Source organism: Bos taurus, chromosome 7, assembly GCF_002263795.3.
Source record: "Bos taurus isolate L1 Dominette 01449 registration number 42190680 breed Hereford chromosome 7, ARS-UCD2.0, whole genome shotgun sequence".
Lineage (NCBI taxonomy): Eukaryota > Metazoa > Chordata > Mammalia > Artiodactyla > Bovidae > Bos > Bos taurus.
In genome coordinates, this window is record NC_037334.1 from 15,538,430 (window position 1) to 15,565,320 (window position 26,891).

At 45.4% G+C, this 26,891-nt stretch overlaps 1 protein-coding gene and 1 non-coding gene across 5 annotated transcripts in view; both read left to right on the plus strand.

The window, feature by feature from the left end:
* Positions 1–1,430: 1,430 nt before the first annotated feature.
* On the plus strand, positions 1,431–1,537 carry LOC112447661 (U6 spliceosomal RNA). The gene has a single exon (XR_003035840.1). It is a non-coding gene; the product is annotated as a U6 spliceosomal RNA (small nuclear RNA).
* Positions 1,538–6,941: 5,404 nt separating this feature from the next.
* The window catches only part of LDLR (low density lipoprotein receptor), a 33,712-nt gene continuing 13,762 nt past the window's right edge, over positions 6,942–26,891 (plus strand). For 2 of the 4 annotated variants that reach the window (XM_059887926.1, XM_059887927.1), the window contains exons 1-4: positions 6,942–7,108; positions 17,969–18,091; positions 22,734–23,120; positions 24,977–25,099. In XM_059887926.1, the coding sequence (XP_059743909.1) occupies positions 7,042–7,108; positions 17,969–18,091; positions 22,734–23,120; positions 24,977–25,099 (700 nt within the window). In that variant the 5' untranslated portion in view covers positions 6,942–7,041. Of the gene's footprint in view, positions 7,109–17,968; positions 18,092–19,699; positions 19,823–22,733; positions 23,121–24,976; positions 25,100–26,891 lie in introns of all 4 variants that reach the window. The other 2 variants (XM_010806777.4, NM_001166530.1) reach the window with 2 other exon arrangements.

Here is a 26,891-nt window from a genome sequence, read left to right on the forward strand (position 1 = left end):
AAGACCCCGATGCTGGGAAAGATTGAGGGCAGGAGGAGAAGGGGACAACGGAGGATGAGATGGTTGGATGGTATCACTGTCTCAATGGACACCGGTTTGGGTGGACTCCGGGAGTTGGTGATGGACAGGGAGGCCTGGCATGCTGCGGTTAATGGGGTCGCAGAGTCGGACACGACTGAGCGGCTGAACTGACTGACTGCTAGGCACTAGAGATACTATACAATATTGTCTCTGCCCTCATGTGGCTTATAGGCATCTTATGGAGATAAACTGATGGCTACAGCATCAAGTCTGGTCTCTAAACACACCCATTGGGAGGCATCAAGGCACCTGTGGTTACTCACCCTCTCTGAGTGCTCAGTTCTGTTTCAAAGGCAGCTATGAAGACTCACCTTAGCCAAAAGACCAGACTCTTTTGGGTGGAGACCTATTTCAGTCTGAGCCTCCTGGTGACTTAGAGAGGTGGAAACCTGGACAAAGGGCATCAGAATGAAAACACACGTGCCCTGGGTTTAGATGATTTTGCAAACCTGGGAACTTTTAGATGAAGTGGATTCCATGGAAGGTTTGTTTTTAAGTGCCTGTGAGGAAGAACGTTTCCCCTAAAGAGAAGAGCGAAGAAAAAAAGATGTCATTGCAAAGACAGGCAAAACCAAAACAAGGAACCGATACACTATGGTCATTATATGCCAAACAAGCATGGCTCCAATATGTGTCCAACTCTGCAACCCCATGGACTGTAGCCTGCCAGGCTCCTCTGTCCACAGGGTCCTCCAGGCAAGAAAACTGGAGTGGGTTGCCATGCCCTTCTTCAAGGGATCTTCCTGATCCTGGGATTGAACCCGTGTCTCTTATGTCTCCTGCATTGGCAAGCGGGTTCATTGCCACTAATGCTACCTGGGAAGCCCCCAAATGCGCATATATATATATATACACACACACACACACACACACACACACACATATATATGAGATGGTTGGATGGCATTACCGACTCAATAGACATGAGTGTGAGGGAATCTCTGGGAGTTGCTGATGGACAGGGAGGCCTGGCGTGCTGCAGTCCATGGAGTCACAAAGAGTTGGACACGACTGGGCGACTGAACTGAACTGAACTGAAACACACATGTGACACACATATATAATCATTTATATACATAATCATTATATACATAATCCTTTAGGACTTCCCTCCTGGCACAGTGGATGGGAATCTGCCTGCCAATGCTCGGACACGGGTTTGATCCCTGGTCTCAGAATATTCCACATGCCATGGAGCAACTAAGCCCATGTGCCACAACTACCGAAGCCCACACTGTAGTGCCCAGGAGCTGCAGCTACTGAGCCCACATACCGCAGGTACTGAAGCTGACTTGCCTAGAGCCTGTGCTCTGCAACAAGAGAAGTCACCGAATAAGAAGTCCGAGCATGTGCTCGCTTCGGCAGCACATATACTAAAATTGGAACGATACAGAAAAGGCTAGCATGGCCCCTGTGCAAGGATGACATGTAAATTTGTGAAGCATTCCATATTTTTAGCAAATGAAACAATTGACAAAGGGTTAATTTCCCAAATATACAAGCGGCTCATACAACTCAATACCAGAAAAACAAACAACCCAATCAAAAAGTGGGAAAAAGACCTTAACAAACATTTCTCCAAAGAAGACATACAGATGGCTAACAAACATGAAAAAAAAATGCTCAACATTGCTCATTATTATAGAAATACAAATCAAAACTACAATGAGATATCACCTCACACTGGTCAGAATGGCCATCATCAAAACGTCTACAAACAATAAATGCTGGAGAGGGTGTGGAGAAAAGGGAACGCTCTTGCACTGTTGGTGGGGGTGTAAATTGATACAGCCACTATGGAAGACGGTATGGAGATTCCTTAAAAAACTAGGAATAAAACCACCATATGACCCAGCAATCCCACTCTTAGGCATATACCCTGAGGAAACCAAAATTGAAAAAGATACATGTATCCCACTGTTCACTGCAGCACCATTTACAATAGCTAGAACATGGAAGCAACCTAGACGTCCATCGACAGATGAATGGATAAAGATGTTGTGGTACATATACACAATGGAATATTATTCAGCCCTAAAAAGGAATGCATTTGAGTCCATTCTAATGAGGTGGATGAACCTAGAACCTATTATGCACAGTGAAGTAAGTCAGAAAGACAAAGATAAATAAATATTCTAACGCATATATACAGAATCTAGAAAAATGGTACTAAAGAATTTATTTACAGGGCAGCAATGGAGAAACAGACATAAGGAATAGACTTACGGACATGGGGAGAGGGGAGGAGAGGGTGAGATGTATGGAGAGAGTAAGGTGGAAATTTATATTACCATATGTAAAATAGATAGCCAACAGGAATTTGCTGTATGGCTCAGGAAACTCAAACAGGGGCTCTGTATCAACCGAGAGGGGTGGGATGGAGAGGGAGATGGGAGGGAGGTTCAAAAGGGAGGGGATATATGTATACCTACAACTGATTCATGCTGAGGTTTGACAGAAAACAACAAAATTCTGTACAGCAATTATCCTTCAATAAAAAGATAAATTAATTTTTTTTAAAAAGTCCGAGCACTGCAACGAGGAGCAGCCCCTGTTTGCTGCAACTGGAGAAAGCCCAGACATAGCAAAAGACCCAGGACAGTCAAAAGTAAAAATAAATACAACATACAACAGTGCTATATATAATTATTTATATAAGTAATCATTTTATATAATCGTAATTTATATATACATATATATATATAGAGAGAGAGAAGGCAATGGCACCCCACTCCAGTACTCTTGCCTGGAAAATCCCATGGACGGAGGAGCCTGGTAGGCTGCAGTCCATGGGGTCGTGAAGAGTCGAACACGACTGAGGGACTTTGGAGAAGGAAATGGCAACCCACTCCAGTGTCCTTGCCTGGAGAATCTCAGGGACGGGGGAGCCTGGTGGGCTGCCGTCTATGGGGTTGCACAGAGTCGGACACGACTGAAGCAACTTCAGTTCAGTTCAGTTCAGTTCAGTCGCTCAGTCGTGTCCGACTCTTTGCAACCCCATGAATCGCAGCACGCCAGGCCTCCCTGTCCATCACCAACTCCCGGAGTTCACTCAGACTCACGTCCATCGAGTCAGTGATGCCATCCAGCCATCTCATTCTCTGTCGTCCCCTTCTTCTCCTGCCCCCAATCCCTCCCAGCATCAGAGTCTTTTCCAGTGAGTCAACTCTTTGCATGAAGTGGCCAAAGTATTGGAGTTTCAGCTTCAGCATCATTCCTTCCAAAGAAATCCCAGGGCTGATCTCCTTCAGAATGGACTGGTTGGATCTCCTTGCAGTCCAAGAGACTCTCAAGAGTCTTCTCCAACACCACAGTTCAAAAGCATCAATTCTTCGGCGCTCAGCCTTCTTCACAGTCCAACTCTCACATCCATACATGACCACAGGAAAAACCATAGCCTTGACTAGATGGACCTTTGTTGGCAAAGTAATGTCTCTGCTTTTCAATATGCTATCTAGGTTGGTCATAACTTTCCTTTCAAGGAGTAAGCGTCTTTTAATTTCATGGCTGCAGTCACCATCTGCAGTGATTTTGGAGCCCAGAAAAATAAAGTCTGACACTGTTTCCACTGTTTCCCCATCTATTTCCCATGAAGTGGTGGGACCGGATGCCATGATCTTCGTTTTCTGAATGTCGAGCTTTAAGCCAACTTTTTCACTCTCCACTTTCACTTCATCAAGAGGCTTTTTAGTTCCTCTTTGCTTTCTGCCATAAGGGTGGTGTCATCTGCATATCTGAGGTTATTGATATTTCTCCCAGCAATCTTGATTCCAGCTTGTGCTTCTTCCAGTCCAGCGTTTCTCATGATGTACTCTGCATAGAAGTTAAATAAGCAGGGTGACAATATACAGCCTTGACGAACTCCTTTTCCTATTGGAACCAGTCTGTTGTTCCATGTCCAGTTCTAACTGTTGCTTCCTGACCTGCATACAAATTTCTCAAGAGGCAGATCAGGTGGTCTGGTATTCCTATCTCTTTCAGAATTTTCCACAGTTTATTATGATCCACACAGTCAAAGGCTTTGGCATAGTCAATAAAGCAGAAATAGATGTTTTTCTGGAACTCTCTTGCTTTTTCCATGATCCAGCGGATGTTGGCAATTTGATCTCTGGTTCCTCTGCCTTTTCTAAAACCAGCTTGAATATCAGGAAGTTCATGGTTCACGTATTGCTGAAGCCTGGCTTGGAGAATTCTGAGCATTACTTTACTAGCGTGTGAGATGAGTGCAATTGTGTGGTAGTTTGAGCATTCTTTGGCATTGCCTTTCTTTGGGATTGGAATGAAAACTGACCTTTTCCAGTCCTGTGGCCACTGCTGAGTTTTCCAAATTTGCTGGCATATTGAGTGCAGCACTTTCACAGCATCATCTTTCAGGATTTGAAATAGCTCCACTGGAATTCCATCACCTCCACTAGCTTTGTTCGTAGTGATGCTTTCTAAGGCCCACTTGACTTCACATTCCAGGATGTCTGGCTCTAGGTCAGTGATCACACCATCGTGATTATCTGGGTTGTGAAGATCTTTTTTGTACAGTTCTTCTGTGTATTCTTGCCATCTCTTCTTAATATCTTCTGCTTCTGTTAGGTCCATACCATTTCTGTCCTTTATCGAGCCCATCTTTGCATGAAATGTTCCCTTGGTATCTCTAGTTTTCTTGAAGGGATCTCTAGTCTTTCCCATTCTTTTGTTTTCCTCTATTTCTTTGCATTGATCACTGAAGAAGGCTTTCTTATCTCTTCTTGCTATTCTTTGGAACTCTGCATTCAGATGCTTATATCTTTCCTTTTCTCCTTTGGTTTTCGCTTCTCTTCTTTTCACAGCTATTTGTAAGGCCTCCCCAGACACCAGCATATATATATATATATATATATATATATATATTTACTTAATCGTCACAAGAACCCTGAGTAAGTTACAGTAGAGCATATGGAGGCTCCAAGAAGTAGAGAAATTTAAACAGTGTGACTCCATCCTCAGGGCAATATATGCTTATGTGGCAGGAACAGAAAGTACCTTGAGATTTCTGCAGACAGATCAAAGGCAGACCTGGGTAAAACTATCCCAGAATTCTTGCCCAGGCTTGAGACCTCCAGGAATGTTCTTTTCAGGGTTTTTGTAGCCCTTTTCCAGGCCTGTCCCTATATCTCCATACAACTAGCTCTGAACACATGTTAAGTAAGCTAAGTCCTCTCTGGAAGACAGTCTCTTCCTGGTAACCCTTTCCAGGGCTGTTGGGCAGAATAAGTCACCTACCACCAGATGGATCAGAGAAAGCTGAGCTCGCAACAGAAACTGAGTCTGTGAGGTCTTGTAAATTTTCAGAAGGGAAATCAAACCTAGTGCTCCTGCCTTTGAGGGGGGAAAAAGAGGAGCATATGTTAATATAAGGAATGGAATGGAGGGTGACACATTCATAAATGTTGCAAGTCCCAGAACTTGTCCATCCTTGTCAATTTCTGCAGGTAAGATTATTCATGATTTCATTTTGACCCTGACACTGAACCTGCCAAGTAAGGGAAGTAGGCATTACTTTGCCCCTGGTTTTTATTTTGTCTCCTTCCCCCACCCTGCCCTCTCATCCGCTGCCTTGAGGCTTATGGGATCTTACTTCCCTGACCAGGTATGGAACCCACTCCCTCTGCAGTGAAAACATGGTGTCCTAACCACTTGACCACGAGGCAAGTCCCAATGTCCCATTTTTTTAATTGGCAAAGCTAAGTGACTCGCCCAAATTCTGTATGATTCAGAAGCTGGGGCTCTATACTTCCAGACACTGTCTATAAGTTTCTTCTGGATTAATCACTGTTTTTCTTTCTGAGAGTTCAATTATCTCCTCTCTGCCTCTTTTCTGCCTTCTCTCCTGGGTTTCTCCGAAAGCCTGCTGAGAGGTTAGTACGCCTGCCAAGCTCAGTTTGTAAAACCTCAGAGAACTCTGCTTATCCGGAGAGAACCCTTCCAAACTGCCAGACCCTTTGTAGGAGGGCTTTTTGGCAAGGGACCATGGCAAGTTCATGAATCTCCACCAAAGAGACACCCTGATTCTTAAAAGCTGTTCACCATCAGCTCTTGGTGGTTTAGGCATTCAGGTTCAGCTCTGAAATCTCTAGTTTGTTTTGATTTGGCTTTGGGGAGAGGAAGTGGCCACTCTGTTTGTTCAACCCTTTCTCTGAATAAGATAAATCAATATTTATGTCCAGACCCCGGGTATGAGGTCAGTTGATTTCGGAGATGTTTTGGCCCATAATTCATCCAAGTGCTGGATCCCACAAAACAAAATCAGTCTTTGCCTGTACTTTTGTGATGATTTTATTTAAATGCATCACTGATAACTGTTTTATGGGGCAATTTGGAAGAACCCTCTAAAACTATATATGATGAAACAGTTAAAATCTATAAACAATTCCTAGAAAGGAGAAGGCAAGTAGAGAAAAGGGGTGGGGCTAAGTTTCCAACATCTCTAGTTTTTGGTTTTGAGTCCGAGGGGAGATGTCATTGGCCAATTAGACAATTTGGAAGGGCAGATAGAATCTTCTCTGGGCACCAAAGAGAATATAACAATCAAAATTTGAGAGAAATTTAAAGGAGATGTGGGATTTCATTTTGAGGGTGGGCATGGAGGCGGCTCAGCTCTTCCTGCCACAAACCCTGCAGCCTGTCCAAGACCAGCTTTGGAAAGAACTGGAATCTGAGTCAGGGCTTCATGGGTTAAGGAGCCCATGTCACATCGGCCGTTTGAAACTCCTCCTCTCCAAACTCCTCCTCCCACAGTGAGGTGAAGATATTTGAAAATCACCCCACTGCAAACTCCTCCCTCTCCGGGAAACCTCACATAGAAATGCTGCAAATGACTGACGCCCCGCGTGCAGTCGCGTCCGGGCCGCGCGAAGCCCGGGTTTCCAGAGCGGTCACTGCGAGCGGACAGCGGCCTGGGCCGGGGCGTGACAAGCGGAGGCTGGGATCATGAGGCTTGCGGGCTGGGGGCTGCGCTGGGCCATCGCCCTGCTCATCGCTGTGGGGGAGGCTGCAGGTAAGTCTGGCTCCGGAAGCCCGCGCAGGATAGGGGTGAGCTCCTGAATTTGGGGAGCCCCTTGGTATTTTGGGGGGCCGGCGGGAGAGAAAATGAAAAATCATTCAATCCATGGAAGACGTGGGAAAATGGCACAAAGTCCTTCCCCAATGGCTGCATTGGGAAAAGGGTTTGGGGGATAGGTGTCTGAGGGGTCTGGGAGGGAAACGCGACGCGGCTTTCCCCACAAGTATCCCCCCAATGGGGGACCACTCTCCTTTTCTTAGAGCCGGGTACGCTTTAGGAGGAGGTACTCCCTCCCAGAGTTATTCCAGGGGTGAGACGGGCCCGAAAACGGGCTGCTCAGCCTGGAGGCCCTACGGGCGCTCCCTCACATCGTTTCACCCTCAGGGGTTACGGCGGCGGTCAAGTTGGCTTTGTGCTTCCCAAGGGCGCTGCTGCCCCTCGAAACGGAGCGGGACTCTTCTAACCTTCACCAAGCTTCCGCCCTTAGCCACCTCCTCCAGCCCCGCCTTCAGCCCTGTGGGCCCTCCCCCGAGCTCCCATTGGACGCCATTCGAACAGGCGAGCCTCGAGCCGCACCCCTTGGCCAATGGGAGGCGGTGGTTTTTGAGGCCCGGCGTGGGGCGGGGCTGGCGCACGCCTCCCGCCTCGCTAGGTCTCCGTGAGGATGTCGAAGGCGATTCCTCGGGTCATTCGGGGCTCCCGTCACAAATGCTGCGCCAAGTCCCGGGCCCCTGGAGAAGCTCTGCAAGCATGCCGGCCGAGCGCTTGAGCCCCGCTCGGCCAAGGCCTGTTTCCTCCTCTGTCTGCAATGATGCCTTCGTACCCACTTTGTCCTCAGGAGCTTCTCCGACCCGCCCGACTGGGACCAGTTCGCAGACGTGACCCCCCAGGCCACCTCCAAGGCCTCAGTCCCTTCCCAGTCTGAAACGTTGCCTAGAAACTCCAGTCCTTCCCGGATCGGACGTGAAGGGCACTTAACGGAGACTTTCATCCGTGCCTGGGCAGGGACCGAGAGTTGGGACCGAATGGACCCCTTTGGGATTGCCTTGTCTGTTCATAGGTGCTAAAATGAGTTCAGTTGAACTGCTCTCATGACAACATGACAACCTTTCATTTTAAGGGGCTTGAATTTTAGAATTGGGCAAGAGGCTAGTTGGTGCAACATCCTGAGTTATCCAGTGGCTGAGAGAGACATTTGACCTCGCCCTGGATAATAAGGAAATGGTCCTTTTCCAGCTTAACAACCATCTGGGCCTAGAAAAGTATTGAAATTGTCCCATGAACAGGATGCAGGAAGCTTTTTTTTTTTTAATGGGGGGGAGGGGTGGCTTTGAGCGGAGACCTTTGAACTCTTGGAATCAGACACACACATCACCGTTTCCTCTGGGAGGAAAGGAAGGAGAATTTCAGCCACATGGCAGAGGGTTATTGTAATAATTCAGCCATTGGGTTGTGTGAAGCAGAGGGATGGTGGCTTGGAAAAGAGACAGTTGATGAGCCTGTATTTCACACACAGATCCACTCCTTCCCTAAGAGGATATTAATGGCAGTGAAGTTTCATTGAGCAAGATAGGTTGCTTCAGTTTCCTTTTTCACTGGGCAGCTTGAGGAAATCATATATTTTGGTTCTCAAGGAGGCTCTGAGTCTGGGTGTGTTCCCCAGACTCCTGAGAGTGAGTGGACAGCTACTAAATACCTGCCTGCAGTGTGGGAGACCTGAGTTTGATCCCTGGGTCCGGAAGATCCCTGGAGAAGGACATGGCAACCCACTCCAGTATTCTGCTGTGTATTCCACTAAGTATCTACTCTGCTGTTAACTTAATGATAGACATTTGTAGCAGCCCTGGCTACTCCAGTTTGCCCCAAGGGAGCGGGAATTTCTTGTCTGTTTACTTTGGGAATGGTAGTAATTGGAATCTTAGCTGCTTGCTTTCTTTCCTTTAGCCAAATCAAAGTCAGTTAATTGACAGTTGTATGTAGGGTATCAAATATGCCAGGGACACACCCAAACTCAGAAAGTAGAGTGTTCCCCTAAGTTGTGTCTGCTTTAACAGAGGATAAGATGGTTAGATAGCATCACTGACTCAACAGACATGAATCTGAGCAAATTCTGGAAGATAGCAGAGGACAGAGGAGCCTGGCATGCTGCAGTCCATGAGATCGGGAAGAGTCAGATACAACTTAGTGATTAAACAACAACTGCTTTAACAACAAGCCCCAGGGGGATTCACTGGTCATTGTCAGGCATATTTATCTTTCAGGGCAACACTCACTAAAGATAGGGAGAATGTTTCTGAGCTGTCTGCCTCATGCTGTCTTTCTAGGGCATTCCTGCTCATATCTGTAGGGTTCCTCCCCTGCTGCTGCTAAGTCACTTCAGTCGTGTCCAACTCTGTGTGACCCCATAGACGGCAGCCCACCAGGCTCCCCCGTCCCTGGGATTCTCCAGGCAAGAACACTGGAGTGGGTTGCCATTTCCTTCTCCAAAGCATGAAAGTGAAAAGTGAAAGCGAAGTCGCTCAGTCGTGTCCGACTCCCGGCGACCCCTTGGGCTGCGGCCCACCAGGCCCCGCCATCCATGGGATTTTCCAGGCAAAAGTACTGGAGTGGGGTGCCATTGCCTTCTCCAAGGGTTCCTCCCCTAATAAGACCCAATTCTAGATACCTTTTTTGCTCAGTGCTTTGATTGCCTTTCACATTCCACATTCAGTACATTAACAGCATCCACACTCTGCTCCGCTGTCTAGCAAGTAACCATGTGTTGCTAAGACACCATGCACGTAGTCAGCAGTGAACAGAGATAGAAACTGGCTACCCCTCCCTCAAAGGAGCAGACGACAAACTACCACGGAGATCACCTCTGGGGAAAATATCTTGGTGGTCCCTCTTGTGGAAAAGAGCACTGGCAAAAGGATTTTTCATTCATTTTCTGCTAAGTCTCTTAGCTTCAGACATTTTTTTATTTTTTTTTTTTTAAGATTTTTTTGGTGTGGAACATCTTATTTTGAAAGTCTTTATTGAATTGGTTATGATGTTGCTTCTGTTTTATGTTTTGGTTTGTGGCTCTGAGGCCTTTGGTATCTTTGCACTGGAAAGCGAGGTCCCAACCACTAGATCGCCAGGGAAGACCCAGGCCATTTCTTTTTCAAGAAAATGATTCCAAGTATTTATTTTTTAATTTTATTTTGTCCATGCCTCTCGACTTGTAGGATCTTAGTACCCTGGCCAGGGGTTGAACCCAGGCCTTGGCAGTGAAAGCACTGAGTCCTAACCTCGGAACCACCAGGGAATCCCCTCCATGTATTATTTTGGTTTTCTTGAACAACCACTATCTTCAGTATCCGCGGAAGGAAAACCTTGAAAGCATTTACCACCTCATTATGTGTACTGGAGAAAAAGCAGAAATGTATATTCTCCTTTTCTGTTTCGATAACCTTGTTTCTGATTCCTCACCCGTGACAGGAGAGGTCTAAAGGCTAGAGTTTCGATTGCTTTCTTTTTTTGCGGAGGAGGGCGTGTGTTGCGTATGTAATTTTAGGCATCCCCAGTATGAGGAGGCGGAGAAGGCAATGGCACCCCACTCCAGTACTCTTGCCGGGAAAATCCCATGGACAGAGGAGCCTGGTAGGCTGCAGTTCATAGGGTTGCTAAGAGTCGGACACGACTGAGCGACTTCACTTTCTCTTTTCACTTTCATGCATTGGAGAAGGAAATGGCAACCCACTCCAGTGTTCTTACCTGGAGAATCCCAGGGACGGGGAAGCTTGGTGGGCTGCCGTCTATGGAGTCACACAGAGTCGGACACGACTGAAGTGACTTAGCATAGCATAGCATAGCATAGTATGAGGAGGAGAAGGCAATGGCAACCCACTCCAGTACTCTTGCCTGGAAAATCCCATGGACAGAGGAGCCTGGAAGGCTCCGCAGTCCATGGGGTCGCTGAGGGTCAGACACGACTGAGCGACTTCACTTTTACTTTTCACTTTCATGCATTGGAGAAGGAAATGGCAACCCACTCCAGTGTTCTTGCCTGGAGAATCCCAGGGATGGGGGAGCCTGGTGGGCTGCCATCTATGGGGTCGCACAGAGTCGGACACGACTGAAGTGAGTTAGCAGCAGCAGCAGCAGCAGTATGAGGAGTTATGGGATGTAGTGCTCTGGTTTGCATTTGCTGAAATTCAACTGAAACTGACATACAAAACCCAAACCTTGCTTGTGGAACTGGGAGGAAATAAGAAAGAGCTGTTTGTTTCTTTGGGCTGTGGTGTTTGAAATAGGACTAGTTCTGACTCCTCGCTCAGGTGGGGGTTGCCCACTGCCAGGACACCCATCCTGAGGTGCTCTCCTGGGTGCTCACTGTCCCTTATCCTCAGCCATATAAGCAAGGCCATGAGACATTTCCCAGCTGACTGCTGTCAGTAATGGTGAAATCCATTCACTCGTCATTCAGATGTTACAGCTGATGGCCAGCTGTTGGATGAACAGCTGTTCAGGTAGAAATATGTAGTAGTAGGGCCTTCTTGTTGGTAGGGTCTTCAGCCATCTATGACAAGAAAATATTTGATTAACTGCTGCCCAGGGGAGGGCTCGTTGGTGTCCAGGGAAGGGGGTTGTTATTCTTTCTCTCTTACTTTTGTTATTACTGTAATTTTTATTTTTGGCTATGCTGGATCTTTGTTGCGAGGTGGGGGCTCTCTAGTTTGTGGCACATGGGCCTAGTTGCAGAATGTGGGATCTTAGTTCCCCAACCAGGGATCAGACCCAGCGCCCCTGCATTGGGAGTGCAGAGTGCAGAAGACCACCAGAGAAGATCCGCCCTGGGATTTCTTTGGAAGGAATGATGCTAAAGCTGAAACTCCAGTACTTTGGCCAACTCATGTGAAGAGTTGACTCATTGGAAAAGACTCTGATACTGGGAGGGATTGGGGGCAGGAGGAGAAGGGGACGACAGAGGATGAGATGGCTGGATGGCATCACTGACTCAATGGGCATGAGTCTGAGTGAACTCTGGGAGTTGGTGATGGACAGGGAGGCCTGGCATGCTGCGATTCATGGGGTCACAAAGAGTCGGACATGACTGAGTGACTGAACTGAACCGAACTGAAGATGGTTTAATGTTTCTAGCCTTTCCAGTAGGGTTTCCCTGGTGGCTCAGACGGTAAAGACTCTGGCTGCAATGCAGGAGACCTGGGTTTGATTCCTGGGTCGAGAAGATCCCCTGGAAAAGGAAATGGCAACTCCCTCCAGTATTCTTGCCTGGAGAATCCTATGGATACAGGAGCCTGGTGGGGTACAGTTCACGGCGTTGCAAAAGAGTTGGACACGACTGATCGACTAACACTTTCATTTTTGCACTTTCAAGATGGTTTAATATTTTTAGCCTTTCCAGTAGCACATTCTGCGTGTGAGATGGTTCCTTGGGCAAAGTGGATTAGCGATGATTGAAACTGCCATCTCCTGGCTGGGAGAGCAGATGGCGAAGTTCCTCCTCCAGAATCCTCCTCCTCTGTAGAGAATGCCCCTTGCCTGAACTTCCTTTTTTTTTTTTTTTTTTTACTTTTTTTTTCTGAGAGTCCTGGAATTTTGATTGCTTTTTACCCACCCCATGTGGGAAGCCAGAAATGAGTCATTTCCTTTTTCAGGCATAATCATGATTCAGCTGTGAATCAGTGGGTGTGGGGTACATTGCAGAGGCACCTCAGAGGGCGATGTCCTGTCTGGATCAGTAGCTGGGCTACATTATCAGTCTGTCTTCTGATAGCAGCAGGTTCTAGAGCTCAGATCATTTGAATCTCCTGAGCTCTCCACTGGGGTTACCTCCAGCCTGGTCTCTTTGTAAGTTCAGTTACCAAGTTCTGTTGATGCTTCTAAACACTCCTTGTATGTATTTCTCTCTTTATCACCTATAGCCTCCTCCACCCCTCCACTCATCTCTCTCCTAATCTCACCCGACTGTTCCTCTGGGCAGGAACACTGGACAATGAGCTTTGAAGACCCAGAATTTGTTTCTTCTGAATGAAAGGTGCAATTAACATACTATAGAATCGACAGATAAGAGTTCAGTGAGTTGTGATAGACATCTACTTCCATGTAGCCACCTCTCATTAGGACCTAGAGGACTTCTCTCCCCCCAGGAAGTTCCCGGCTCTCTTCAGCTTACTCACCTGCCAGACACAGACCAGAGGCACCTCTAATCTGATTTCTGTCATTGCGAAAAGTGAAAGTGTTAGTCACTCAGTTGTGCCGACTCTTTTCAACCCCATGGACCCACCAGGCTGCTCTGTCCATGGGATTCTCCGGGCAAGAATACTGGAGTGGGTTGCCAGTTCCTTCTCCAGGGGATTTTCCCGACCCAGGGATCAAACCGTGTCTCCTGCATTGCAGGCAGATTCTTTACTTCTCAGCCACCAGGAAAGCCCAGTTTCTATCATTATCGGTTAGTTGTGCCTGAGCTAGAACGGCACATGAATAGTATGTACTCGAGCAAAAGAAACCGGACAGGGAATTCCCTGACTGTCCAGTGGTTAGGACTCCGAGCTTCCACTGTAGGGGGCAGAAGCTTGGTTCCTGGTCGAGGAATTAAGATCCCACAAACCACACTGCTCAGTGGGGGAAAAAAAGCTTTGGACCTTTTTGAACTTGACATTGTTATACATCTGTGTTAATAATTCTTCTGGGTCCCGGGGACTTTGCACTTTAAAATTTGACAGATTCTGCCCTGTTGCCCTCCGAAGAGATGGAACTAGAAGAGTTCCGCTTTTCCAAAATCTTTGCCCAGTAGTAATATGATGGACCTGTCTCTGACTGGGGCATAACAGCTCAACAAATCTTGTTTTGACTCAGGCCTTGGGCTCTGATGGTTTCACGCTGAAAGGAAGAAAAAGACATTCCTTACTCTCCAGGAGTTTAAATCTAGGCTGGGGGACTCGGTAAACAAATGATTTCCATCTTGTATGTTAGGAGTAAGAAATGGGTGTTTTAAGAGCTCTTGCATGCGTGCGTGCTAAATCACTTCCAGTTGTGTCCAACTCTTTGCGACCCCATGGACTGTAGCCTGCCAGGCTCCTCTGTCCATGGGATTCTCCAGGCAAGAATCCTGGAGTGGGTTGCCATGCCCTCCTGCAGGAGATCTTTCTGACCCAGGGATCGAACAGTGACTCTTACCATCTCCTGCATTGGCAGGTGGGTTCTTTACCACCAGCACCACCTGGGAAGTCCATGGGCTGCTAAACCCAGTTTCGCGGAAGGTTAGCTTCGAAGCTGAACTGTTAGCCAAGCAAAGAGGAGGGAGTTAGGAGGGGGTGTTGTACCAGAAGGGACTGCAGAGGTTTGGGATCTGAGGTTGTGAAATTTTTTTTTACCAGATCCAGCATGTTCTCCTTAATATAATTATTTGTCATATAACTATGCTATCATCTGGTGTACATTAAAAACCATAATTATACAGAAAACCAGATATGTTAAAAAGGTGAGATAAAGATCGAACGCACATTTTAAAATATCTTGTTATTTGCAATGGCTTCCTACTATAGTTAAAAATCTCAAATCATGATGTAGTGAGGGCAAGGTTTTTTTTTCCTTTATATCTCTATATATGAAGTAACATGTATATATATGTATATATATATATATATATATAGTAAAGTATATTTGATTTACAATGTTGTGTTAGTTTCAGTGATTCAGATTCTTTTTCAGTTTCTTTTCCCTTACACATTATTACAAGATAATTGAGTATATAGTTCCCTGTGCTACACAGGAGGTCTTTGTTGGTTATCTATTTTATATATAGTAGCGTGTATGTGTCCATCTCAATTTCCTAATTTATCTGTCCCTCACTTCTGTCCTCTTTGACAACCATAATCTGTTCTCTACGTCTGTGGGTCTAATTTCTGTTTTAAATTAGTTCATTTGTATCTTTTTTTTTTTTAAGATTCCACATATAAATGATATTGTATAATATTCATCTTTCTCTACCTGGCTTACTTCACTTAGTATGATAATCTCCAGGTTTATCCATGTTGCTGCAAATTGCATTATTTCGGTTTTTTTTATTGCCGAGCGTTAAGGGCAAGGCTGATGATTAGCAATTGGACACAGGGAGCCATACTTCAAAGAGTGCCTTTGATCATTCTTATTTTTATGGCTTGACCTTCCACCATATCTAATTAGGTCAGTTTTTATCTTGTACGTTGAGGTTAAGAGGGGCAAAATGCTCACTAGTAGGAATCAACTTGTCAGTGCCACCCTCTAAGGTCGTGAAGTTTGCACATTTACTTTCACTCACAGCTCATTAGCTTAAACTTGGTCCCATGGCCACACCTGCCTGCAAAGGAAGCTGGGAAATTGTAGATCCTCCCTTGGGTAATGTGCTCAGTTAAAACTTGAAGGTCTCAAACTTCCCTGGTGCTCCAGTGTTTAAGAATCCACCTTGCAATGCAAGGGACATCGGTTGGAGCCCTGGTCTAGGATGATCCCACATGCCACGGAGCAACTAATCCTGTGCACCACATCTACTGAGTGTTTAAAGAGAATGTACATGCATGCGTGCTCAGCCATGTCCAACTCTTTGCAATCCCATGGACTGTAGCCCACCCAGCTCCTCTGTCCATGGGATTCTCCAGGCAAGAATACTGGAGTTGGTTGCCATTTCCTCCTCCAGGGGATCTTCCTGACCCAGGGATCAAACCCAAGTCTCCTGTGTCTCGTACATTGCAGGCATATATTCTTTACCATCTGAGCCACCCAGAAAGTCCACTTAAAGAGAATATCAAGGGGGAAAAATCTGAATACATAAAAAGACACAAAGCATGTAAGATCTTGAATCTTCTCCCATATGCAGAATGAAGGAAGAAGAGACTTCTTGCATAAGAAGAATCATTCAAGGATCAAGGATCTCTTTGTCTGGAAGTTTCTCCCAGGAATGGACTAATTCTGGAGACATAGTTTCTGCCTTGTGCATGAAGAGTTCATTAATTGCCTTTGTGCAAAATGAGCAAATGAATACATTTTGTGCAAACTATTAAACTATTTTTTTTGTTTGTTTCAGTCAACATTCAAAATAAAGTGATAAAAAAAAAGTTCTTCTTACAAACGTAGTGAAAAATATAATAAACGTAGCCATCAGCCCGAACTTATATTTTACATATCATTTGCCTTCAGAATATCTGACTCATGAGGAAATTTCTGCTAGCTTCTTCCTTCTTGGTCTTATTTCCTTATCCTGAGATAAACTGGATCATAATTTTTATTAACTGTGTTACTTTAGATTATGAAGGGGATCAAAGTCTATATTTAAAGATTAAAGGAGTAATACCAATTTTATTACCAACCAATAAAAGTTTATTGGAAGCTTGGTGTGCTGCAGTCCGTTGGGTCCCTAAGAGTCTGACACAACTGAGTGACTGAAATGACTGACCCACTCCAGTATTCTGGCCTGGAGAATTCCATGGACTGTATAGTCCATGGGGTCACAAAGAGTCGGAATGAGCAACTTTCACAATAAAAGTTTGCTTTGATCATAGCTCACACGTAACAATGCCCCTGAATCAAAGCATGATACCTAAAACTAAATGCAGTCAGTATTATTTTGCTCTCTTTGTGTGCTTGGTCGCTCAGTCGTGTCTGACTCTTTGCAACCCCATGGACTGTAGCCCGCCAACCTCCTCTGTCCATGGGGATTCTCCAGGCAAGAATACTGGAGTGGGTTGCCTTGCCCTCCTCCTGGGAATCCTCCCCACCCAGGGATCATACCCAGGTCTCTCGAATTGCAGGCAGATTCTTTACCATCTGAGCCACAAAGTGTAAAAGTCGTATATTTTAGAGGGGCTTCCCTGGTGGCTCAGGAGTAAAGAATCTGCCTGCCAATGCAGGAGACACAATTTCGATTCCTGGTCCGGGAAGATCTCACATGCCTCGGAGCAACTAAGCCCGTGCAGCACAACTACTGAAGCCTGTGGGCCTGGAGCCTGTGCTCTGCCACAAGAGACGCTCCACAATGAGAAGCCAGAGCACCACAGCTAGAGAGTAGCCCCCACTCCAGGAGACAGTGAAGGACAAGGAAGCCTGGTATGCTGCTGTCCACGGGGTCGAAAAGAGTTGGACACAACTCAGCGACTGAACAGCAACAACCCACTTCTTTAGATCTGAAATTTAGTTATATGATTATCTTCTCTGCTGGATCTCTGCTGTCTGACCTCTACATTAATCATTTCTCATAACTTATATACCCTTTTTTGGGGGGCTGTGCTGGGTCTCAGCTGCATCATGTGGGCTTCTTGGGGTGCACGAGCTTAGTTGCCCTGTGGCAGGTGGGATCTTAGTTCCCCAACTAGGGATCAAATCTGTGTCCCCTGTACTGTAAGGTAGGTTCTTAACCACAGAACCATGAGAGAAGTCCCAATTTTTATCTCTTTAGTTCCTTTCTACCTACTGGAGAAAGCTTTTCAAGTTTTCCTCCAGCTTAATGCTTCTGCAGTCTCAATTTTCCTTGGTACTGTCTCCAGTACAGGTTTGTGACATGCTAATTCGTGTCCTTTTCTTTGGTAATGTGCACCGAGGTTCTAATATTTTGTCCCCATCGCCCAGTGGATCCACACTTTGGACTCACCAACCATGATGTCAGAATCTCACACTGGGGATGCATCTCTTTTTAGGAAGTGTCCTTCGCATCCTCCACAACACTTTGGGTTCACTCGGTTTAGTTGTGGTGTATGTTTGATTTCCTGGAGACCTGACTGCTGCAGTAGGATTGTATTTCTGGTTCATTCTTCACTTGGCAGGAAAGAGACACAAAGAATTGGGTCATTTTGTGATCCCAGCCTTGATTCTTCCTTCTCCTTTCCTTCTCTTTAGTGGAAGACAACTGTGGGAGAAACGAGTTTCAGTGCCAAGATGGGAAATGCATCTCCTATAAGTGGGTTTGTGATGGGACCGCCGAGTGCCAAGACGGCTCTGATGAATCCCAGGAGACATGCAGTGAGTTTCTCCCCGCCTTTGGACGTGACGTGTGTCCTAACCTTTTCTTTTTAACTCCTTTTTTTTTTTTTTTTTTAATCTAAGTATAGTTGTGTTACACTTAAACATTTTCAATGTTAATTTTCAACGTGTTAATTTCTGTTGGATGGCAAAGTGATTTGATGATAGCGGGTGACAGACGTGGTAGAAATTGACAAGCATACTAATGTATTCTTCTATGAATTAGGAGATGGGCAGAGAAGATATTGGGCTTTCCAGGTGGGTCAGAGGTAAAGAATCCACTTGCAATGCAGGAGATGTAAAAGACTCGGATTTGATCCCTGGGTTGGGAAGATTTCCTGGAGGAGGGTATAGCACTCCACTCCAGTATTCTTGCCTAGTATTCTTCCATGGACAAAGGAGCTTGGCGAGCTATAGACCTTGGGGTTGCAAAGAACTGGACAAGACTGAAACGCTTAGCATGCACACAGAGACGATATTATTGGAACTTTCCTTTAAAGTTTCCTTTCCTCTTTTTTTTTTCCTTGAGGTTCATGTTACACAGATTAGCCCTTTTTTAAGATTTTTTTTTTTTGGTGGACCATTTTTAAAGTCTTGATTGAATTTGTTATAATATTGCTTCTTAATGATTTAGGTTTTTGGCTTCGAGGCATGGGGGTCTTAGCTTCCCAACCAGGATCGAACCTTCACCCCATGTTAGAAGGCAAAGTCTTAACCATTGGACTGCCAGGGAAGTCTCACAAATTAGCCTTTTTGTGTGTTTGTCTTTTGTTTTCTTGGCCACTCCAGGTGGCTTGTGGGATCTTAGCTTCCCAACCAGGGATCGAACCCATAACAGCTGCAGTGGAAGCTTAAGAGTCCTAACCACTGAATTAGGCCATTGGGGGTAGGAATAAAATAGGAATTTGGGATTAACAGATGCATACTACTATATATAAAATAGATAATCAACAAGGACCTACTGTATAGCCCAGGGAACTATATTCAATATCTTGTAATAACCTATAATGGAAAAGAATCTGAAAAAGAAAAAATATATATATATACACACACACACACGTATAACTGAGTCACTTTGCTGTACACCTGAAATTAACACAACATTGTAAATCAATTATGCTTCGATTTTTTAAAAAAGCCACCCCAAAATTTTAAATTAAAAAAAAAGTGACCAGTTTAGTAGCATTAATATATTCCCAGTGCTTTGCAACCACCACTTTTATCTCATTCCAAAATCTTTGCAACACCTGGCATCTAACTTAAAAAAAAAATTATTTTTCTGCACTGGGTCTTAAGTGCAGCATGCAAGACCTTCAGTCTTCCTTGTGGCATGCAGGATCTTTAGCTGTGGTATGTGGTATCTAGTTCCCTAACCAGGGATTGAACCCAGGCCCCCTGCATTGGGAGCATGGAAGTCTTTGCCACTGGACTCCCAGGGAAGTCCTCAGCAACTAATTTTTAATAAGTTCCGTTAAATTTCCTTCATTTTGGCCCAGAAAAGTGAGCCTGAATCTCCTATCAGAAAACTCTGGGTTCTTCCCTTGCAGAGCTCGGAGTGGCAAGGCATTCTTCCCTCTGCGTTACGGTTCAGTTCTGTTTCTCCCATAGAGTCTGTCACCTGCAAGATGGGGGACTTCAGCTGTGGGGGCCGTGTCAACCGCTGCATTTCGGGGTCCTGGAGATGCGATGGCCAGGTGGACTGCGAGAATGGCTCGGACGAAGAAGGCTGTTGTAAGTGGTGTCCCTTGTCTGGTGGCCCATGGATCCTAGCCATGTCCAAGTGATCTGACTGGGTTCGTGGCTGAGGTCAGTTTGTTCCAAACCATAGAGAGTTTCAGACAGGAGGGCACTCTGCAGCAGGTTCTGTCTTGCCTCTTTGATTTTATTCATTATTTACAATTTCTTTTCTAATTGTGTAGATTTTTTAAAAGCAAAGTAAGACTCTTTAAAAAAAAAAAAAACACCCTGGGGGAAATTTAAATAATTGAGATCACATCAAATCTTCAAGTTGACAAAATATGAAACCCCCCAAGAGAGTATTAAAAAAAAAAACAACCTAAAAAGTGAGTGAGTGCTTAGTGATGCATATCTAACCTTGGTTCTCACTGAGGAACATTTTAAAATAAAAGGGATTGGGCCTCTTTTCCAAGTGTTTTATTTTTTCTTCCAGCTTTATTGAGAAATAGTTGACATGTAACATGGTGTGAGTTTAGTCTCCAGTGTGATGATTTTATATATATTGTGAAATGATTACCACAATAGGGTTATTTAACACCTTCATCATTTCACATAATTACTGTTTCTGTTGACTCTCTAATCATTCCAGCATAAACAACAAGGTCCTATTGTATAGGGCTGCTGCTGCTGCTGCTAAGTCGCTTCAGTCGTGTCCGACTCTGTGCAACCCCATAGATGGAAGCCCACCAGGCTCCCCTGTCCCTGGGATTCTCCAGGCAAGAACACTGGAGTGGGTTGCCATTTCCTTCTCCAATGCATGAAAGTGAAAAGTGAAAGGGAATTTGTTCAGTCGTGTCCGATTCTTAGCGACCCCATGGACTACAGCCTACCAGGCTGCTCCATCCATGGGATTTTCCAGGCAAGAGTACTGGAGTGGGGTGCCATTGCCTTCTCCAATTGTATAGGGCAGGGAAACTATAGTCAATATTCTGTGATAAACTACAATGGAAAGGGATATGAAAAAGAATACATTTACGTATAACTGAGTCACTTTGCTGTAGAGCAGAAATTAACACACCATTGGAAATCAACTATACTTCAATCCAACTTTAAAAAAAAATTATTAAACTCCGTCCACAATGGGAAAAAAAAAAGATTGACATGTATGTACAATAAAACTGAAGAAGTTAAAAAAAGAAATAATAGTACCATCAAACCCAGGAGGTGGGAGGATGAGTAAAATAGAGGAGGGAGATTAATAGGAACCAACTTCCTCCTGTACATAAATAATTCACAGTGATGTGATGCACAGCGTGGTAAATGTAGTCAGTAAGATGGTGATAACCTTGTAGGGTGGCACGCAGTAAGTGGACTTAGCTTGGTGATCGTTTTGTGCTGTCTAAAGTCACTGAGCCGCTGTGGCATACCTGGAAACTGGCACAGCTTTGTAAGTCAACTATACTTCAACTTCAAAAGTCCAATATGGGCTTCCCTGATATCTCGGTTGGTAAAGAATCTGCCTGCAATGCAGGAGACCTAGGTTCAATCCCTGGGTTGGGAAGATCCCCTGGAGAAGGGAAAGGCTACCCACTCTAGTATTCTGGCCTGGAGAATTCCATGGACTGCAGAGTCCACGGGGTCCCAAAGAGTGGGACACGACTGAGCGACTTTCAAAAAGTCGCTTTTCACTTTCACTTTTCACTTTCAAAAAGTCCCATGTCATTGTAAATAAAAACAAGCAAATAATAATAATAAGGGCAACAGTTTTTATTTTTATTTTTGGCTACTCTGAGTGGCTTTCGGGATCTTAGTTCCTCCACCAGGAATGAAACTTGGGCCCTTGGCAGTGAGAGCCTGGAGCCCTAACCACTGGACCGTCAGGGAAGTCCCCAGCCATTTTTTGGTTTTGTTTTGTTTTTTAAAGCCGAAATTACCTCCTTTTCATTTTATAAGTACTACAATGTGACATTTAAAGTGCCGTCTCTAAGCTTCCTCTGAACCTGAATGCATTATTTTCAGGGAGATATTTGAGCTGAAGGTCAAAGGAGGATGATCACATTTACTATCTAGTATTTCAAAGTCTCCAGTCGGATCAAAATATTCTACTTTACCTTCCTTCAACACCCAATTTCCAAACGTTCAGAGCTGCTCAAGGACCACTAATAAAATGAAGGATAATAAAATTTGAATAGTAAAATGGGGTCACAAAGAGTCATGTCTCTTTGTGACCCCATGGTCTATACAGTCCATGGAATTCTCCAGGCCAGAATACTGGAGTGGGTAGCCTTTCCCTTCTCCAGGGAATCTTCCCAACCCAGGGAACAAACCCAGGTCTCCCGCATTGCAGGCAGATTCTTTACCAGCTAAGCCACAAGGGAAGACTTTTAATAGTAAAGGAACACTTAATTTTAAGTGCTGAATTCCCTCAGTTGTGTCCGATTCTTTGCAACCCTATGGATTGTAGTCTGCCAGGCTCCTGTGTCCATGGGATTCTCCAGGCAAGAATACTGGAGTGGGTTGCCATTTCCTACTCCACTCATCCTTTTTTTTTTTAAACTAAAGTATATTTAATTTACAGTTTTGGGTTAGTTTTAGGTGTAGAGCAAAGTGATTCAGTTACACACACTCACACATATATTCTTTTTCTTCTTCTTTTCTACTATATTTATTATAAGATACTGACTATAGTTCCCTGCATAAACTCTTAAATACAGGTTCCCGTGTACCTTTACATCCCAGTCCTCCAGTAACACTTTGAGACAGAAACAGATGAGGAAACTGAGGCCCAGAGGGGCCCAGGAACTGGGTGGTTGTCGGCCAGGTCCCCTGACCACTGCCTGGAGTCCACTCACTGCGCTCTGGCCTCTCCTCACCTCAGTGTCCCCATCTGTGCAATGAGTTGGTGTCAGGATTGGGGAGTGGTTTCCCCGGTGACCAGGCTGTCCTCTCCCGTCCGTCCCCGCAGCCCCCAAGACGTGCTCCCAGGATGAGTTCCGCTGTAATGACGGCAAGTGCATTGCCCCGAAGTTCGTCTGTGACTTGGACCTGGACTGCTTAGATGGCTCGGATGAGGCGTCCTGCCCCATGCCCACCTGCGGCCCTGCCAACTTCCAGTGCAACAGCTCCATGTGCATCCCCCAGCTCTGGGCCTGCGATGGCGACCCCGACTGTGACGATGGCTCAGATGAGTGGCCAAAGCACTGCGGGACCCCCCACCCATCAGGCCCCCTGCAGGACAACAACCCCTGCTCGGCCCTCGAGTTCCACTGCGGCAGTGGCGAGTGCATCCACTCCAGCTGGCATTGCGACCATGACCCTGACTGCAAGGACAAGTCTGACGAGGAGAACTGCGGTAGGGGCGCCTCGGAAATCCCCTCACCCAGGCTGGGGGCTCCCCCGGCAGGGGACAGGAGTGGGGCGGTGCCTTTAGGTGCTTAAATGATTCCGCATCACACAATAAGAAAGTCAGTCCTGGACTTCCTTGGTCCAGTGGTTAAGACTCTGCTCTTCCAGTGCAGGGGTGAGGGTTGGATCCCTGGTCAGGGAACTAAGATCCCATATACCTTAGCTCCGTCAAAAAAAGAAAAAGGGACACTGCTTCCAAAGGTCTTATCTCCAGCTATAATAAATCCTTGATGGAGTGATTCAGATACAAGAAAAGAAAGAGCTAATATCCTGCATAAAGAATATGATATCCAAAGATATCTTCAGATTATATTCAAGGCAACATGGTGTCAATAAAGCATTGACCTAAAAAAAAATACCAAAAGTCGGTCCCATTTCATGTTCCTTTCAGTCTTTCTGATCACATAGAGGACACTGTCTTCCAAAGGAGTTCCCTTTTGAACACCTGTTTATTTATTTTTAACATTTATTATTATTTTAATTCAGTTACTTACTTTTTGGTTGTGTTGGGTCTTCACCATTGCATGAGGGCCTTCTCTAGTTGTGGTCTGTGGGCTTCTCCTGTTGCAGAGCACAGGCTCTAGGCGCACAGGTTCAGTATTTGCAGCACACCAGTTTAGTTGTTGTGTGCTGCGGAAGACCGTCCCAGACCAGGGATGAGACCCATGTCCCCTGTATTGGGTGGTGGATTCTTATCTACTATACCACCAGGGAAGCCCCTGGAGCCCCTATTTAATTTTTCTCTTGCCAAGAGGAGCAGACTGTAGCACGCTGTATTATTTTGGTCCAGAAAGGATCCAGGCCTGACTGGTGATGTCCAAGCTGTGTGACCCTTGGCCGGGGACGTAGCGTTACTGTGCTTTGATCTCCTCCCCTGTAGATGGAGCAACAGCGTCGGCCTCGGTGGACCTGGGTTACGACATAAAAGCACACACACACACAAATGAGTTCCAAACATTTGCATACTTATTTATCATCTTTTTTTTTTTCTCCACTGACCTCTTGAAATTGAATTTGCACATTGTCAGCATTTTCATAGTGAAATATAACCCACGGGAAAGTGCAGAAAGCATAAGCTTAGAGCTTAATGAATTAGGGTTAAGTGAAAACCTGTTTCAGGTCAAGGTCTAGTCAGAAACATTTTTCACGTTCACAGTCTGAGTCATTGAAAGGGCTGTGTGATACTCAGTAGTAATGACTTTTTTTGGGGGGGGAGGTGGGCAGCGGGCTTCACTGGTGGCTCAGTGGTAAAGAATCCACCTGCTAATGCAGGAAACTTGGGATCAATCCCTAGGTCAGGAAGATATTAATTCCCTGGAGTAGGAAATGACAACCTACTCCAGTGTTCCTGCCTGGGAAATCCCACGGACAGAGGAGCCTGGTGGGTTACAGCACATGGGGTCGCAAAGAGTCAGACATAGCTTAGGGACTAACCAACAACATCATAACGTACCTGGCCAGGCTTCTATCTAGACTGGGACCACATCATTGCTTTTCTGCCAAGAATGGCCTACTAGCTCTGCCAGCTTTTTTTTTTTTTTTTTTTAATATTTATTCATTTACTTCTGCCAGGTCTTAGCTGTGGCATGAGGGACTTAGCTTACTGACCGGGGATCGAACCTGGGCCCCCTGTATTGGGAGCACAGAGTCTTAGCCACTGATTGGGAATTCCCCGATCTGCCAACTTTTTAATGAATTTCCTGCATCCAAGGACAGACTGGAGAGAAATCTATGAAAATGTAATGGTTGTGTTAGGGTGCTTTCCCTTTCTTAATTCTCCTCACTTGGCTCTTTGTTTCCCAGCTGTGGCCACGTGCCGGCCTGATGAATTCCAGTGCTCGGATGGGACCTGCATCCATGGTAGCCGGCAGTGCGACAGGGAGCCTGACTGTAAGGATCTGAGTGACGAGCTGGGCTGCGTCAACGGTGAGCCCCACCCCTCCAGGATCCCGGGCTGTGGGGAGATGTGGGGGGAGGAGCACAGTGCCTCCCAGACAAGGGAGGAGCCTCCTGTGTGTCCTCAAGCAAGTTACTTGAGCTCTCTGAGCCTCTTTCTCTAATCTGCAAAATGAAAACATCCACTTCAGGACTGTGAGATTTAATGAGGTTGGAGTGTACATAGCTCATGAACCTGAGCTCACAGAGTTACGTGTACAGTACAATTCCACTTTGCTGAGTTTATAGTGTAGCAGTTCCACTCGTGGGAAACTTGTATCTGTGCACTGGGAGATAGGCTCTAGAATGAGCAGAGTAGCACTGTACTAACAGCAAAGCAGTAGAAGCAACCAGAATGTTCATCAGCAGTAGAATTAATTTATATATATATATATATATATATATATATATATATGCCATGTTGCATGACATGTGGGATCTTAGTTCCCTGACCAGGGATCAAACTCATGTACCTTGCATTGGAAGCTCAGAGCCTTAACCACTGAACCACCAAGGAAGTCCCAGCAGTAGAATTAATGTAAAAAAAAATTTTTTTTTTAATTGTGGTGAAATAGAGGCTTCCCTGGTGGCTCAGATGGTAAAGAATCTGCCTGTAATGCAGGAGATGTGGGTTTGATCTCTGGATCGAGAAGATCCCTTGGAAAAGAGAATGGCAACCCACTCCAGTATTCTTACCTGGAGAATTTGGTGGGCTACAGTCCATGGAGTCCAGAAGAGTTGGACAGGACTGAGTGGCTAACACAACAAAAAAAACACATGTAACAAAATTTATTGTCTTAACCATTCTTAAGAGTATAGTCCAGCGGTGCTAAGTCACCATCCGCATGATCCATCGCCAGAACTCTTTCATCTTCCCGTATTGAAACTCTGTCCCCATTATACACTCGCTGTTCTCCTTCCTCGAGCCCCTGGTACCCACCATTCTACTGTCTCTACCAATTCCACTCCTCTAGTATTTGACCTTATGTAACTGGAATCACAAATTTGTGTGACGGGTTTATTTCACTAAGCATCGTTTCCTCAACGTGCATCCATGTTATAGAAGGTGTCAGAAATGCCTTCCTTTTTAAGGCAAAATAATATTCTGCTGTATGGATGGACCACATGTTGTTTATCCAGTCACCCGTGGATGAACACTTGGGTTGCTTCCACGCCTTGGTTGTTGTGAATAGTACTGCTGTGAACAGGGCTGCCTGGAAATAATTTTAAACGGCAGTGTCATCACAGAGTGGAATATCATGCAGCTGAGAAAAATGAGGCTACAGCCCCTGTCTGCAGCCCAGGTGAACTTCATAACCTTGGGGTTGCAAACAAGAAGGCAATTGCAGGAATTTAACTGGATACAGTTATTAAGACTCAAAAGCAAGCAAAATTCAACAGTAGATTGTTCATTCATACATGTTTGATAGAATTATTAATGAAAAATAAAGAAGTAGTAATCAAAATTCAAAATTATCATTACCTCTGGGGGTAGTAGAATGGGATGGCTTAGACCACTATAATAGTTTAGGTCGGGGGCTGGAGAGTAGGAATTTTCAGCTCTGCAGGCCATAGTCTCAATTACATCTGCTTGAGTCTGCTGTTATAGCATGAAGTCTGCCACTGACTGTATGTAAACCAATGGGCAGCGCTGGGTGCTAATAAAACTTCTATTTAAACAAACAGGCATCAGGCCAGAGTTTACCAGCCCCTGCTATTGGTGATATTCTAATTCTTAAGCTGAGTGGAGGCTTCATGTATGATCAGTAACTGTTCTGTTTTA